At 43.0% G+C, this 15,562-nt stretch overlaps 1 protein-coding gene across 3 annotated transcripts in view; it reads left to right on the top strand.

Moving 5' to 3' along the window:
• Positions 1-15,562, top strand: part of TMTC1 (transmembrane O-mannosyltransferase targeting cadherins 1) — a 141,622-nt gene that overhangs the window by 49,723 nt on the left and 76,337 nt on the right. For 2 of the 3 annotated variants that reach the window (XM_086467427.1, XM_086467434.1), the window contains 2 exons: positions 6,032-6,113; positions 7,098-7,201. The exons of the other annotated variant lie outside the window; for it this stretch is intronic. In XM_086467427.1, coding sequence (XP_086323553.1) covers positions 6,032-6,113; positions 7,098-7,201 — 186 coding nt within the window. The remainder of the gene's footprint in view (positions 1-6,031; positions 6,114-7,097; positions 7,202-15,562) is intronic. 3 annotated transcript variants of the gene reach the window in all.

Here is a 15,562-nt window from a genome sequence, read left to right as displayed (position 1 = left end):
TCCACCTTGTCTCCTCCTCAGTGTCGGTGGAATGTCTGGTATGAAGGGAGGCCCTTTTTCATCTTCTTGGTCACATCTTTGATCCGTTGAGTGCATTTTGCTGCCTTCCTTTTTTCTCTTTCTATTCCTGATCCCTTACTGTGCCTCTCTCTCCTCCTTTGCCTGTTCCTCCAAGTTTTCTTCCTCTACTTTCATCCCACTCAGAATGAGGTATGTATTGCCTAAAAGAATAAGGAAGAGCCCTGAGTGGGATCACCTTCTCTGCTGTATATGCCAATGCAGTTCTGTCCTGCTCCGCTTTTCCCGAAAATCCAATAAACAGCAAGGACTCCAAATATGGTCGCAACTGAAAATGCACACAAAGAATAAGTGACGTTATCAGTGCAAATGAGTTAAAACAGTTGTGACTTTCTTTTTTTTTTTAAAATCTCTCCATGGCCCCCTAAAGAGTCTGTAAAACTCCTTCTGTTTGTGTGTGTTTATGCATCTGGGTCTGTGTGGGTAGTGGTGGCTGGGGTTTAAGTCTCTCCAGGGAGATAAGGAGCAAGGATGCCACACATACACTGTGAGGAATGTCAAGACTACTCATAAAAAAGGAAGCAGGAGGGCTTTTCTTTCTTCTCTCTTGCAAAACCTGTAGCTATGACTGGTATTTTATTTCCCTGCATCGACAGGTATTTTAAGCAAGTTAAAAATCCAGATGTGTTTGGAATATATTGCTTTTTCTTTTTTTCTTTTTTTTTTTTTTAATTTCATTTGTTTTACTTCACTATGGATTTTCATTCCTGTTTTCTCCCTGGGATATCACATACACTTGTCCTTCAATGGTTGTCCTCAAGGAGGAATATAGACCGAGCTAAGTTGAAAAGATAATTCTCCAATATAAGATGTAGCTGACTGGATAGATTATAAGGAAGTCACCTTTAAGTAGAAAAAGTGAGGTGGTCTCTACAGACAAAATACATCTCTGTAAAACTTGCGCATTCTCAGCAGGGGAGGCTGTCAAACTGGTTTGGAATTAGGTGTGCATATAGCAATGACCTAAAGCTTTGACATTCACTTAAATTAGCCCCTTCTAAGTTACAAAATATCAAGATTAAAGATGCCTTATTGTTATCAGTAATTAAGGATAAGTTAACAGCCTTGCCTTTATACTCGTTCTTCTAATGTCTTCCTTTAGTATTAACATTTTGAAAGTGGTAGTTCAAAACTCTGGCGGTTGCTGGGATTTGGATCTGTTTCCTGAGGAGAATATAAATGGGAGCAAGGATCTTGTCACAGCAGAGGGACCTGGCCAAAACAAGCTCTGAAAATACCAAAGCCTGTTCTACTGCGTACTTATCTTGGTCTTTTAGATGTCCCCAATGGGGAGCATCCATCATACATCTTAATTGTTTGTTCACTTCCCTTGAGAAAGCCTTCAAAGAGAATACAAGAGCAAGTTCATGTATTATACCAAAGCTGAGTCAGCTGCAGTGTGGGATAAATATGTTGCTGATATCGGTCTGCGATGGCTCACACAGCCGTGGCAATGAGCAGCAGCTGAGGAGCTGTCCCGCTCCTTTCTGTAAACTCTAGATGCCTCCAATGGTACAGGCAAATTAAAAAAGCTGCTTGCTTCTTAGAGAAGTTTGTTTTGATTAACACAGAGTCCATCTGGTACCAGCAAAGTTTACGTTCCTGTAAACTGCATGGTATTGAGTTTTACTAGGCCACCTACCCTGCTGTCTTCAATTATAAAACCTCCGAGTGCCCTGATGATGTAATTGATTTCAGGATGAGCCGTGCTTTTCAGGAAGCTGAAGCTGCCAAATATCTGTCTTGGCCTCTGCTCGAACTGTGCAAGAGAAGTCCCTGCTTTATTAAGCATTTCTTGGATTTATTGTTTGTTGTGATTCTGGTTGCTTCAGGGAGTATTCCTGAAAGGCTTTTAAAAGATAGCAAGTAGGCAATTACATGCTGGTTTGTTTTGTGGGAAAGCTGGCACAAAGCAGAGGTGGAACCTCTGCCCAAATGGGCTCTATTCACACTCATTTAGCAAACCTACCAATCTCGATTTCCTCCTCCAATTTTATCATTTCATTGTGAAAATCTGGGAGACCCACACCTTGAAATGTTCACCTACTCTGCAGGGAGCATTTTGCTGAGCAGAGCTATCATCAATACAGTTTTCCTATGGACATCCCACACCTGCACTCATGGTGGGAATGAATGTGTGTGTGTTTTGGCATGGGGAGCCACATTAGGCTGGTTGGGGTGGAGCAGGTGATAGGGAGTGGTGAACAGTGGGATGTTTGGCAGCCTGGCGTGGTTGGCAAATTCATGGAAATCTGACCTGTAAATTGCTTTATACAAGGCAGCTGTTTCAAACAGGTATAAAACAGTTAAACTGTTGTAATAGTAATTTCTTTGATTGTCCTAGCTAAAGACAAAATAAAGAGCTTGGGCTGATCCTGTTTTCTGAACAAAGTTCAATGTAACTTTACATGTATTTGCAAGCTGCAATTTTACATGTAAAATGCTACTGCATTTTACATGCTGTGTGTTACTGACATTTAGTAAACTTCCTCATCCAGGTCCCGTTTGCAGTTAATTTGATTTTAATACGTAAACTGTGTATTTTCTTCACCTACATCAGACATGAAATGTTTTACTTAGTTACCTTCCCTGAAACAAGTAGTAGCCTTAGTAAGGTACTCTGGAAAACCACATGGTTCTTGTAAAGCTTTGATGCGTTGAGCATAACCCATACGTTTATGCCACTCCCACAGGTTGATCTGATGGGTGGACAGCTGGATTAGCAAGTAGTGAACCATGTTATCTTTTGTGGTTTCCAGAGAGACTTCAAGACGGCAGCTTCGTCAGAATGGAAAAGCTTTGCTTCTTGATTGAACTGTTGTGGAAAAAGTAATTTCTTAACTGAAGCTGTAAAGTAGCTAAAGCATTTTGAAGAAGCATCAGAAAGTTCAGGCCTCTCTGAACTCTTGCTTCACCCATTCCCAGTTACCCATTGCTTTCACTCTGGTTCCTTTTCGCTTGCTGCCCATTTACTCTCTAGCACAGTGTGGTGATTTGCGGTTGGTGTCAATCATAGAATCATTAGGTCGAAAGAGACCTCTAAGATCATCAAGTCCAACCGTCAACAAGGCAGGGGTTTCTTTTTTCCTGGAGATGTTAACTGTTCCACAAAATAAACTGTGAGGGGCCTGTCAGGATTTTCTGCAAAAGGCCTGCTCTGCAGCAGTCAGAGCTGCCCTGCAGTTCAGTGGAGCACTTCAAATTAACTTTGACTTATAGATAAACTTATGCCTTTGGTAGCTGAAATAAAAGATACTCATGGTAGCTTGCATGGTGTAATGCTTGTCGCAAGAAAAGTGCGAGATGCGGGCAGCACTTTAGTTAATCATAGGCAGAGAAAAAAAGTCAAAATCAAGACGTTTAAAGAGTAAGCGTTCCTGCACTATATTGCCAAGAAAGAGCAGCTACTGCCTTCCTTTTGCGTTCGTTTTCTGGCTTTAACTTTCTTCTCACCAGGCTTGAGAGGGAACAGAGAGATGGTAATAATGAGGGTTCCTCTATGCCCCGTGATGGTCTCCAGACCTAGATCAGTGTTTGCAAGGCCCTGAAGCTCAGATGTGCTTTTCTGAGCCTCAGCAGCCTCAAATGAAGTTTACCCTGCTTGCTGAAGGGCTACCTTCACAAAAGGTGCCTTGGCCCTAGCAGTTGTTCCACCTGGAATATCTTTGATGCAAACTTGATCTGTTAAAAGCCAGATCTCCACTAAGCATGGCAAAGCAGTGGGGTCTGCATGCGTCCATCTCCCTGTAGGCACTGCCCCCCTGAGCTTATAGCTTGCCTGACCACAGATGGCTATTCTGGAGTGCGGCAAACCTATGGCCTGGAGATGATGGCCACCTCATGAATTTTAGGTTACTGGTGTGAGGTGATGCAGTTTCTCAAGGGTGAAGTTGGCAGACTTCTTGACACAGATAAAAGTGCTCTTCTGTCTCTAATTGAAGTCTTGGAGAAAAAGCTGAACTGTTCTGGCTGATCTTTTCCCAGAATAATTCCACCTAAAGCAAATATTTGTAATGGAAAATCTCTGCCCAAAGTGTTGCAGTTAATTAAAACTACAAGCAAGTGAAAAAAGGTTCTTCAAAAGAGTCAGTCAGCGTGATTAATAGAGGGCTCTCCTCCCTCCACCCATAAAAATATAAACAAAATGCAGCGCAACGCTTCTGTACCCCCTGTAAATCACGAGGGACTGAGTTTCATGAAAGGCTTCAGTAGGGGACAAAAGACTGGGGTTTGATCTAAATGCTATTAAAGTCACTAGAAGTCTTTCCTTTTTGGCTCCGGTGGCTTTTGGAGCAGGGCCATGGTGAACACTTGAAGGCCAACCTGACCTTTCATGGAGAGAGAAAGCTGGAGGCTTAGTTTCATCTCACTTGTACTTGCTGGAGCCTGATTAAAATCAGTGGGAGCTCAAAAAACTTTGCACTTTGAGGAGTTCAGCCCTTGAAGACTAGTCTGACATTTAAGTCAGATTTGGTGCTTAAATGTCAACGTTTGTAAATAAGGAGACACCAAAGACTGGAAATCATCTGGCTTGCTTTACAATGTATGGTTTGGTTCCTAAGTTTTAGGCAGGACACTTTGGGAAAGTTTTCTGAAGAGCAGTTATTTTGTAGAGAGCACCTAGATGTACTTCTTTCTTCTTGTTAAATGCCACCTCTTTTTCTTGCTGGCTTTGCCCCTGGTGCTTTTGTCTACAGTGTAATCTTTTCTCCATCTTGCCATGGTGACCAGGCTTGCAAACTTCCTACTATAGAAAATTTGAACAAAAAGCCAGATATTAAAGACTCTTGGCAGCATTAGTAAGTGCTGCAATCTTGTTTTTTCAAAGTCTTGAAGGGTGGAAGCAATCAGATGATTGTTGAGGAATTTGGAGAGGAAATATGATGCATTTTATATGGTAGATGTTCACGGGAGAAACGTATGATGATGCTTTCATGCTTGGAAAAGTAACTTGCATGCAGGTGTTGTGACTCATGCTGCTGTTTTTGTAAATCATTTAAATAGAGTATCTTGATTTTGATTTTAAGTTACACAGAGGAACCTGCAAATGTTTTCATTCTGAATTTATTTTGTTTACTTGATATTTATAACTTCTTCCTATATGCTTAAAATATTCCTGTTGTCTCTTCTGTATTTCTTTTTTGTTTCTTATTGCTTTATTACAATGACGAAGCCTGTGTAAGGTTCAATAGAAAGGGAATTATCGTTGAATTAATGTCATAGGTATGGCACTGTTTGTTATATTAAGAAAGCTCCATAGAATTTGGCAGGTGCTTCTACTCTATTAAAATAAATGTGTAGTTTTGGCTCCAGGTACAGTTTAATTTTACTTGTTGAGAAACAGGAAAGTTTTTATGAATGCCTCTCCAACAATAAGCCACCTGTGTGTTTGTCTCTGTGCAGTTAATTATCAAAACACCTTGTCAGCAGACTTGTAATAAAACTTCAGCATGCAGAATACAGTTTACAGAATACAAAAAAAAATGCTTAAAATAAGTTCAGTTCTGCTAGACAGTTATTTCCATCTCTAGAGACTGAGAAGAGAGCTGCGAACAAAGAGTTGTTGCATTTTAATCATGGACTAAAACTGAATTGCTTTGTTTGGGTGACCTTTTAAAAATATGTCTCAGTGTAGTCTTCTGGGAGTCTGAAGACAGCAATCTCAGTGAGACACACGTGGGGGTTTTCTGAGGATTAAGGAGTTAATGGATGATTTAAAACAAAACCAAGCCAAAACCAGATTTTGATGGGGAAACTGCAATGTATTATAGTGTGCATTATTTGAAGTGGTCTCAATATTTTACTTAAGTCACGTGGAAACAGCTTTGAAGGGTAACAGTGCTGTCATTATTACTGCACATTTGTTTAGGGTGCTTAAAACGAGATACAGCTCTTTTTCCTCTTTGAAAAATGAGTTATTGTTTCAAAGTATTTTTATATCCTTTTATTTCAGCTACCTGACTGCAAATAACAACCAGAATTTCTTGTATACCGCAAGGCCTTTTTTGAAGAGAGCTGCTTTGGTGATAAGCTACGTAAGTACAAATGGACTTGACCGTGTATTTCTATGTATGTGACAAGAATGAACATTGTGTGGTGGTATCCCAAAAGACTCAGAAAGCTTAAATGATAGATCTTAATACAAAGTTAGTCTTGGAAAAAAACTTCAGCTGGGCAGAGACATGAATATTGCTGTGTTTTCGGTTCAAATTTTTTTTACTTATAGTGGTTGCCCTTACAACCGTGTAATCATGTGCAAGTATTTCCTGCTGTAAATACAGGGGGACTTTCTGGCACTGAACTGACTTTTCAGTGGCCTGCTGTTAGTTTCAGTGCAGGCCTCTGTAAGAGTCACGAGAAAAGCTCTGCCTGTAAATACCTGCTGCTTGGTGCACTCCAAGCAGGACTTGACATGTTGCAGGGGAGAAAATGAGCACCTCCACGGGGGTGTGCTGGGTGTGCAACTCCCTGGGCTGCTCTAGGAGCTGGATCCCTTTGCTTGTCCCTTAACAGGTGGTTCATAGAAAGGTGGAGGAGTGCCAGCCTATAGAAGTCCTTTTAGGGTTTAGGATTACATAGCATGAGAAACACTGATGGAGGTTGTCCTTAGAGCTATGCCAGCATGAGTGAATGATAATAGCTTTTAAGAGATCAGCCATGTTTTTCCCCCTCTATATTTAGATAGAAGTCAATAGCAAAACTCTGCAGTCTGAGCTGCAGCAGGGTGACGGATTTGTCCTTCAAAATGCTGCCTTTGCCACGGGTAGCCAAGATATGCCAGTTGCTGTCAGTAAAGCACACATGAAACGGGGTGGGAACACAACAACATAGTGTGCTGTCTGTGCTGAGGGTTGGCACGTTTGTGGTGAGGGTGGCAAAATTGAATTTTGCCTAAACCACTGAGCTGACTTACTTCCAGGCACAGCGCAGAACATGGAGAACTACCACAACAAAATATTTGCTAGAGGCCTTAGTTCTTCTTAGTAGCACATTTCTAACCAAGATGTTCTCCTTTGAAGGTGATTCTTGTGTTGTATTTCCGCCTCTGGATAATGGGAGGATCCATGCCAATGTTTTCTGAGCAGGACAATCCAGCTTCATTCTCGCCGTATTTACTGACAAGGTACAGTGACACTAATCAAACAAAAGTTTTCAAAAGTGTAGCCTTGACATTATTTTTTTTCCCTACACTAAAATGTTTTATGGACAGCAAATGAGAAGACTTGTTTTGTTGTCTTAACTTCTCCTTATTGCTCTGTCTAGAATAGAAAGCAACCAGCATTATTTGAACCCCAAGGCATGCTCCAGGTCCTGTAGAGTTATATTACAGATGCTTTCTTACTGAGAAATGTGGGCTTATTTTTATGCAAAGCTCAAAGAGTATAGTTTAGTTGTCTGAGCACAAGACCGGAAAGCCCAGTGACTGAGGCCTAATCCTAAACCTTAAAACTGACTGCTCCTGAGGTATGGGTTGCAAGCATTCAGAGTTTCAGCTTCAGCTGAAGTTTGTATGAAAAGGGGATGACCGTGCCTATTGGTAGAATATCGGTGGCTGCTCGGTGAAAGTGGAAGGCAGGTCTGCAGTGGCACGGAGTACTGCACAGCTCTGGCTAAGCACAGGATGGGCTGCCATGGATTAACTAAAAACAATGAACCTGAAATTTGTGCTAACAGATTTTTTTAAATTTATTTTATCACTGTTTTTTAAAAAAGATACATAAATGTTTGAATTTGGTAAAAATGTTGCTTTTTCTTGCCTGGAACCTGGTGTGTGGTTAGGTTGGCTGATACCACATCCTTCTGGCTCTGCTGGGCCAGACCAGCAAGGCAGTGGCAACTGTGACTTAGCTCTTCCCTCGAGACCTGACCAGACCAGTGCTTCCAGAAGGTGGTAGGGAGTTGATTTCCTCTTAAGACAGGGCCATGTTCATAACTGTTTGCTCTGGTTAGCTACTGAACCGGGGAAAGATGCTTTGGAGGCTTCTGGAGGAATTTCCCGATGTCTCAGATGAACATGGTAGCAGTCCTCCTCTGTGTCACTTTTTGGCCTTGCTGGCTCCTTATTCCAACAGTGGAATTGCAGCTGTGACACAGGTTAAGATTGAGCAATCCTTATTCAACATCTGCTGCAGAATTGGAGTGGATCTCATTTGGGAGACCTTTATGATAATGTGACAACAGCTCCTATTACCATCAAGGCTAAAAGTGCTTCCAGGAAGCACGTTGTCTGGTTTGGAAAGCTCTGATCTGTTCACAGCATTTCTGGCAGAGTCATTAATACCAGACTCTGTGCGGCACAGCGTGAAGGATTTGCTGCTGTCCCTTTTTGATATGTTTATGCTGAGATGGGGGTCATGAAGTCATAAATGATCTTGGCCTGATTCCAATTATATATTCTGTGCTGCAAATGCTTTCGTGTGTTTGTCTCTTTACATCCTGTAATGACAGGGGAAGGTTTTTTTAAACCCAAAAGCTAAGTCATTCTTGGGATATGAAACAGTAACTATTTTTACCACTGGCACTGTGGATTTTATTAACAGCCTTATGAAAGACAAGTGAGAGTGCTGCTGGCTGAGGTCCTTCCTGGCCCTAGCAGCAGTCCTAGCTTTACCTGCAGTCCAGCAACACCTACCTGCTCCAAACCTAATTAAAGAAACCCTTGCCCATAAAAACTGGTATTGTTCTGGAAGGATTCTAGAACCCTGTAGTTATCCCAGCTCTTCCATTTCTGCTGAGCTTGATCTTAATCCTCACTTTAGCCAATTTACCCAGAAGCCTGTATCTTCCATCCAGGAAACCCATCCTTTTGGCAAGCCCGGATGCCAACCATTACATGGCTTTCTAATATGCAGAGTTAAATTTAGTTGGTCAGTTCCTTTCCTGCTGATCTAGCACCATCCTCCCATAGCTGATGCTCAGGCACAGGTCTTGACAACAGAAGCTGAAAAGTAGGTTTGTTGCTGAATCCTGGTCAGGGTCCAGTCAGGAGATGGGACTGGAGGCAAGGCTGCAACGTCAGCCCAAAGTCCATCCAGGAGAAAGGGCAAGAGGCAGGAGTAAGGACAAGCAAGAACATGTGTCTGGGGGAGTCCATCCAGGAGGCAAGCTTCCTACAGCACAGGTTCAAGTTCCATCCAGGAGAGAGGGCTGAGCTGAAATGAAGCTCATAGAGCAATGGGCATCAGGTTTGGGGCCAGGAGACACTCATCAGAGCCTGGAAAGCATGTTGCCACAGTTCATTACCTGCCACTTTCCCAGCTGTAGATCTTGTGCTGACCTGTGATAGTCCCTGTCCTTACTCTCTGGGCACTGTATGATCAAGAAAGAAGCTGTGTCCTGAGCTTCTGTTGACCTTAACCCTAGTTTCTTGGCATAAGCCTTCATCTTAGATGTGAGGTACCTGGAGAATACGTCTATAATTTTTTCTCTGCAATTCTTGCTTCTCTGAATTCTAACCTACCTTGAATTTGCAACTGAACAACCTGAAAGAGGCCAAACCCCAGCTATCTTGATCCCATGCACCACCCTAAGCCTGCAGGATCCACCTGCCAGCATGTTAGGCTTGCTCAGCAACACCTTCTTTCCTGAACCCCGACCTTAACCTTTCACTTCAAAACAGTCAGTGACCCACTGACTGCCTCAGAGCTAGATACAGGCCCAGCTGCACTGCTGGCAGTAGTCTTCATGTTAGACCTGTGGGGTCGACCTACAAACAAGACATTGGAGATGAAAGCTGGGTTTTTTATTGTCATATCTTACGGAGCTGTGGGAAGACTAATTAGTCAATATGTATGATACCTTAGGGTAAGTTTCTAGACAGCTAGAGTGGGAAATCTTTGTGGAATGGGTAAGTGGTCAGTCCTGCAAGGTAGACAGAGACCCAGTGACTGTCTCTGAACTAACAGCCCATGATGCACCCACTGACCACAGCCCTTATCTTGGCAACAAACCTTTTCCTTCCTCACCTCCTCTTTCAGATTCAAACTATAACTCTCACCTGGGATTTCTTACCATGGTCAGAGCTGAAGCTGTTGCTGCAAAACTGACATTGTGCCAGTCATCGTGGGTGCAGGACTGGGATGTCAGATGGAGTGAGCAAAGTTGAGTGGCATTGGCCTGGTTTCCAGGAAGGGCGCTGTGTCTGGCCAGCGGGAAGGCTAGGTGGAGGTGCCTGGCTGGCTTTCAGCTTAGGTGCAAGGAAGAGAGAGGCTGAAAAGATAAGATGGTTTTTAAAGCCTGGTGTTTCCACAGGGTGGAAATAAGAAGTGGTGTTAGCTGAGTAAATTGCTTGAGGGTGAATTTGGAGGTCATATAACTTGCTGGCAATGGTGTTAGGGGTGACATTAGGTTAAGGTCAAGAACGTCAAGGCTCAAGGATATTCAGCATCCCAGCAGGTGCTGCTGTATGTGGTTGCTTGACCAACTGGTGGATGTCCAGTCACATGGGAGAGTTTGTGGCTATGACCCAGCCTCAGAGAAGCTGCAAAGCAGTGTGTGTTCCTCAGCTGTGGACACCTACAGCAGCAGCATATGAAGAGTTGGTGTGAGAAGCTTTTAACAAGGTTTTGAAGGCAGTAATTAGGACACAACACTGAATTTAGAGCCAGGATGTTATTTGCAATTTGGGTTGAGTTGGGAGGAAAGGAGTGGAAGAGCTAAGCTTGGTGACGGGACCAGAAGAGAGAAGCCCCATGAAACTAAAAGAAAGGCCAGTGTTGGGTGGTGATCTTGAGGTGGTTACTAACACCTTAACTATGGCTGAAGCAAGGGTTAGCACTGAGGCAACGGGCAAGTTGATTTGTAACTCTCTGAAGATCATGCTGGGCACAAACAGGAGTTCCTGATTTCAAGCAGTCATCTTTATTTGCACTGAACTGGAAATGTGGTTATTGTGCATGTCTCGCCAGTGTAAACGTTATTGTTTTCAACAGAGTTGAAAGTTATTGTCAGACTTGGCCAACTCTGTGGGGATAAGAGGAAGGCTGATGACAACAAGGGAATGAAAAAGAAAGACAGTAGTTTGGAAATGCGTGGCAGTCTTTCTGAAATGCATGAAGTTAGATCTAGAGTTGGGGTCTTGGCTGACGTAGGATGAACCCAAAGGAGCATTGTTAACTTTTGCAAGGTTTTGGTGTCAGCTGGTTAGCTGTACAGGCGTGGTTTGTCCCAATGCTAGCAAGGGTTATTTGAGCTAAGATTAGGGGTAGGTGTAAGTTGTGGGTTTGAAAAAGTATTGAGTAATGAAGTCAGATTTTGTCAGCCATTATGATGCTTGTAGTGTAAATTAGATGACTGAGGGTGTGAGAGGTCTATGCATCCATAATTGTGTGGAAGTGGAAGAGCATATAGAAATGAATCTAAGAGGAGACAGGTTCGAAGCAAGCCAAGGAGGTGGCTTGCAACAGGTAGTACAGCTGGGGAGGTCCCTCCTGCAGGATGCTGTGGGTGTGCTGAAAGTTTATGCAGGCTCAAAGAGAGATTTGCCAAGTTAAAAAAAGAAATCCAAGCTACTAAATATGCAGAAACCACATCCAACACAGTGACATCATGCTAGCTAGAAACCAGAAAAAAATATCATGATTTTATATGCTTTGCTTGGCAATTTTTGGTCACTGCTGGAGAGTGGATCCTGGTCTGGACTGACCTTTGGTGTGGCCTGATTTAGCCTTAGAACATGACTATATGTCTGTGTAACCTGTCTTTAGTCTTGGATGACACAAACGTATAAATTAAAGTAGAGAGAGAATGATTTATTTAACCATTGAAGGATGAAATATGCTGAAATAGTGACAGTTTTTCAGTCTTAAAAAAAAAAAAATCATCTGTTCAGTATGTTCACTAAATTACTGTCCTTAAAATTACAACTGACATTCCCAAATATGTTAAAACTTAACAGTGACATAAAAGAAAGCCACGTTTCCATGTCCTTCAATATGTTGCTTGGCCAGGGTGATCTGAGAAGATGAAATCTGTCCATCACTCCCTTTCTCAGCGGAGGCAGAAATCAAGGTGTTAGGAATCCTGCTATTCATAAGCCCTGCCATTAGAGCCTGTCCATCCAGGCTGTTGTACGCTGCAGAAAGGACATACTTTCTCCAGTGACCTACCTTAAGGAACACAGATTTCCAGTTATTGTGACTTGCCATCCCAAAGTCTGCTATGGGTAAGTTATTGCAACAGAAAAACCAATGCCAAACCTCTGTTAAAACATTCTTGCTTGTATTAGATGAAAGTTGAGGAAGAATGCAATTAGAAAGGTTTTGAGAGCTACCCAGCTTTAGGTAAACAGCGTACTGAAGTGCAGCTTGAGTGTTAGCAGGGCATTGAGCGGTGGGCTGTCATGCTTCAGATGTTTTGCACAATGTTTCTTTCTTCTGCCGTTCTTGAGAGGAAAAAGTAGGAGGTCTCTGGATAAACAGCTTGTATTACTAACACCGTGGTAAGACAAGGGAAAAGTCCATTGTACAGCATGTTTCAAGGTGTGTGAAACAGATTAAATCCTACCAGTAATTTCAAACTAAGAAAGTAAGTTGTTTTTTTTTTTAAAAAAACTGTATCTTTGAGAGTCAAGTTATATTAATTTCTGCTGGCATTTGCCTTGTGACCTCCCTTGGCTGACCACTCTGGGCACAAAGCAGGCTTATTTGTGGTATTGCATTAAATAGTTAATGCATTTCTACTAAGACTGCCTTGAGATAGCATTGTCCTATGGTTGAACTGCTCTCTCTGTAAGCTGGCTTTCTGTATTTCTTTGCTGTTTCAATCAGGTAAATGAGAATTCAGTGCCGCAGAAAAGATGAAGAAATGCTTATACGTAAAAACGGGCACGTACTCCTTTTCATAGAGATTTGTGACTGTTTTTTGAGCAATGCATTTAATCATCCCAGTTGTAACTTCAAAGGGAATGAACTACCGAGAGGCACACAGCAGACCTGTGCTGGAGAAATGGGTCCCTGTGCCAATCTATTCTGCCAAGGCAACAGAAGTCAAGTGCAGCAGCTATTCTGGTATGGGATTTTCGCTGACCTTAGGCTAGGAACTGGCATTAAAATAGACCCCTGTGACATACCAGTTCTTAATTAGCCAAGCTTGCACATGCTTCCTGAGTGGAAAAGTTCTGCCTGTTTTGTCAGTGCTTTCTATCGTGTGCCCAGAGGTGCTTAACTTCCTCCCGGCAGGTAGTCTCTGCAGGCACCCAGCATTTGGGGCTCATTTCTAGACAAAAGGGAGAACAGCAGCATCAGTAAGAATTGCCATCATGCCCGCCCAGGGGCCAGACAGTCCATACATTGTGTAAAATGTTTTCTTTATTCCAAGGGGGCTAAGGGTCAAGGGGAAGCCTACCTGGAAGATGGTGCTACAAAGCAAAGGCCATCCTGCAGTAGCAGGTTCCCAGAGGAACCTGCGTACCTGGAGCCACATGAAAGATTTCAACATCTCTCTCAGTTAAGTTTTCTTGGTTTAATGAACAAACCCAGATAGGCAGTGCTGCTCTGGAAATCAGCTTGATAGGCATTTTTAATGGGTCATAGCACTGGCTGCAAGCACTGGTTACGCAAGCCTTCCCTGCCAAAAGCCTGCATATGGAATGGAGAGGGTGCAGCCAAAGCAGAGGCCATTGTCTCCCATAGGTAATGCATTTTGCTTTTCAAAATGCTTCCATGCAGGAGGGCTAGACCAGTCTCTGAGGCAAAGCAGCATGCCCAGGACATCGCTTTGGCTCCTGCCGGTGTGGGGTAGGTAATGCTCTGGGGTTCAATGGACCGTTTCCAGAAACGTTATCACAGCGGGTTTATGAGCTCTGGTTTTAATTTCCTGAGGATCAGCTGCCAGTATCTCAGCGGCCGTCCAGAGGACCCTTCATCCCCTGCCGCCTCTGTAAGCCTCTTGTGAAGCAGTTGCTCACTGGTGGCTGGTGGGTTTCAACTGTGTGACTTCTGGAGCGTGCTGCTGTTGGTGGTGAGCTGAGGATCATGTTGGATCATAAGGCACGCTCTCACCCACAGCATGCAGGAGTTTTTGGAGGGAAAACAGTATGAGATCAATCCCGGCTTTTCCAGCATTAAGACTCTGATGGGAGGCTCAGATTTCACTGGAAATTCACAGGCTCTTTGAAAGTCTTTACTCTTGGAGAATTTGATATTTTTCAGATTCTTAGCCACAGAGTTGAAACAACAGAGAGAGAGCCATTCACCAGATCAAAGCTCTTCAGGCTGTGAAGCTATAGAGGACAACATAGTCTGCCTTCCCCCTTGTGCCCCTGGTGCATGCATGCCCACTTTCCAGAGGAGTGACCTTGCTATTCATCAAGCTGCAGCTGTCTGTTTAGCTGTATCTTTGTCTTTCCTACTCCTGTCCTCTACTGAGTGGCAGCTCTTTTCCCTAAATGCAGAAGTTTTGATGAAAGGGAATATGCAGGCACTTTTTTCAGTTATGAGTATTTTCTGTTTAGCTGATACTTGCATTTGGATGTTAAATTGGAATTAGTCTGTCTGTTGCTTGTTTGTGTAGTCTTACTCCAGCATCACCGAATGTGCTGGATCGATAGTGTGTGATTTTTCTTCTCAGGCTATGAAAAGAAAATGTTTAGGCTGACAATACACGGAGCAGCAAAATAAACTCATGTGGGAAGGTATGACTGGACTGGCAGTTCCCCAGGGGAAGCACAAGTATATACAATTTTAAGACAATATCCTTAAATACCACCACCTGGTTGTAATTGCAGCCACATGTGTCCTAGGAGGACATTATTGTGAAGCGGGCCATCCAACATGCTTGGTTTTAGGGCTTTGTAGGGAATGAGGAGAGCCTTGAGCTGAAATCAGTTCAGCTGTTAATGCAAGTGAGAAGCTCTTTTCCCTAATAAAGGAGCCTTTTTCACCCTTTCAGTGAACTGAAACCTCCCTGAGTCCCTGGCTGTGTGGAGGTTGTCTTCTCAGAAGAGCATTGACAAGGTCTGTGACTTCTGAAAAGGCAATGGCTATGTTCCCACTTTTTCAGATTTCCCCCCTTCTTTGTACACCGCCTTCTTTTCTCAAGTAAGTTAAGTCCACTGTTATTATCTGTCTTCTAGATAGGTCCAATTTTTTCCCAACAAGGAGAATATTTTGCCTTTGCCTTGCTAAAATCCCCAGTGCAGGAAAAAATCTTCTACTTGCAGGTGGATACCTGCTGGGCCTTTGGGGGTAAGGTTGTTTGTCAGGAATGGGATGGGTTGTCCCAGGACCACCCAGGTATGTGGTACCACTGGTAGAGAGAATAGGATCACTGGCCCTCACTTCTCCATGCAGCTTTGGTGGGGCACAGTCTGAGTCTTGTAGTCACTTGTGCAGCAGAGTTTTAGAAAGAAATCTATTCTTTCTTTAGAAAGAAATCTCAGTCACTGGGAACTGGGAAAAAAAGCTTAAAATGCTCCAAAGTCAGAAAGCAAATGAAATTACCCATAAATTTCTATAAATCTTGTATTTTTTTAGCTAGTCTCACA

This window comes from Leptosomus discolor, chromosome 1, assembly GCF_034619465.1.
Source record: "Leptosomus discolor isolate bLepDis1 chromosome 1, bLepDis1.hap2, whole genome shotgun sequence".
Lineage (NCBI taxonomy): Eukaryota > Metazoa > Chordata > Aves > Leptosomiformes > Leptosomidae > Leptosomus > Leptosomus discolor.
Note: the sequence above shows the minus strand (reverse complement) of the source record. Positions and strands in the feature narration are given on the sequence as shown.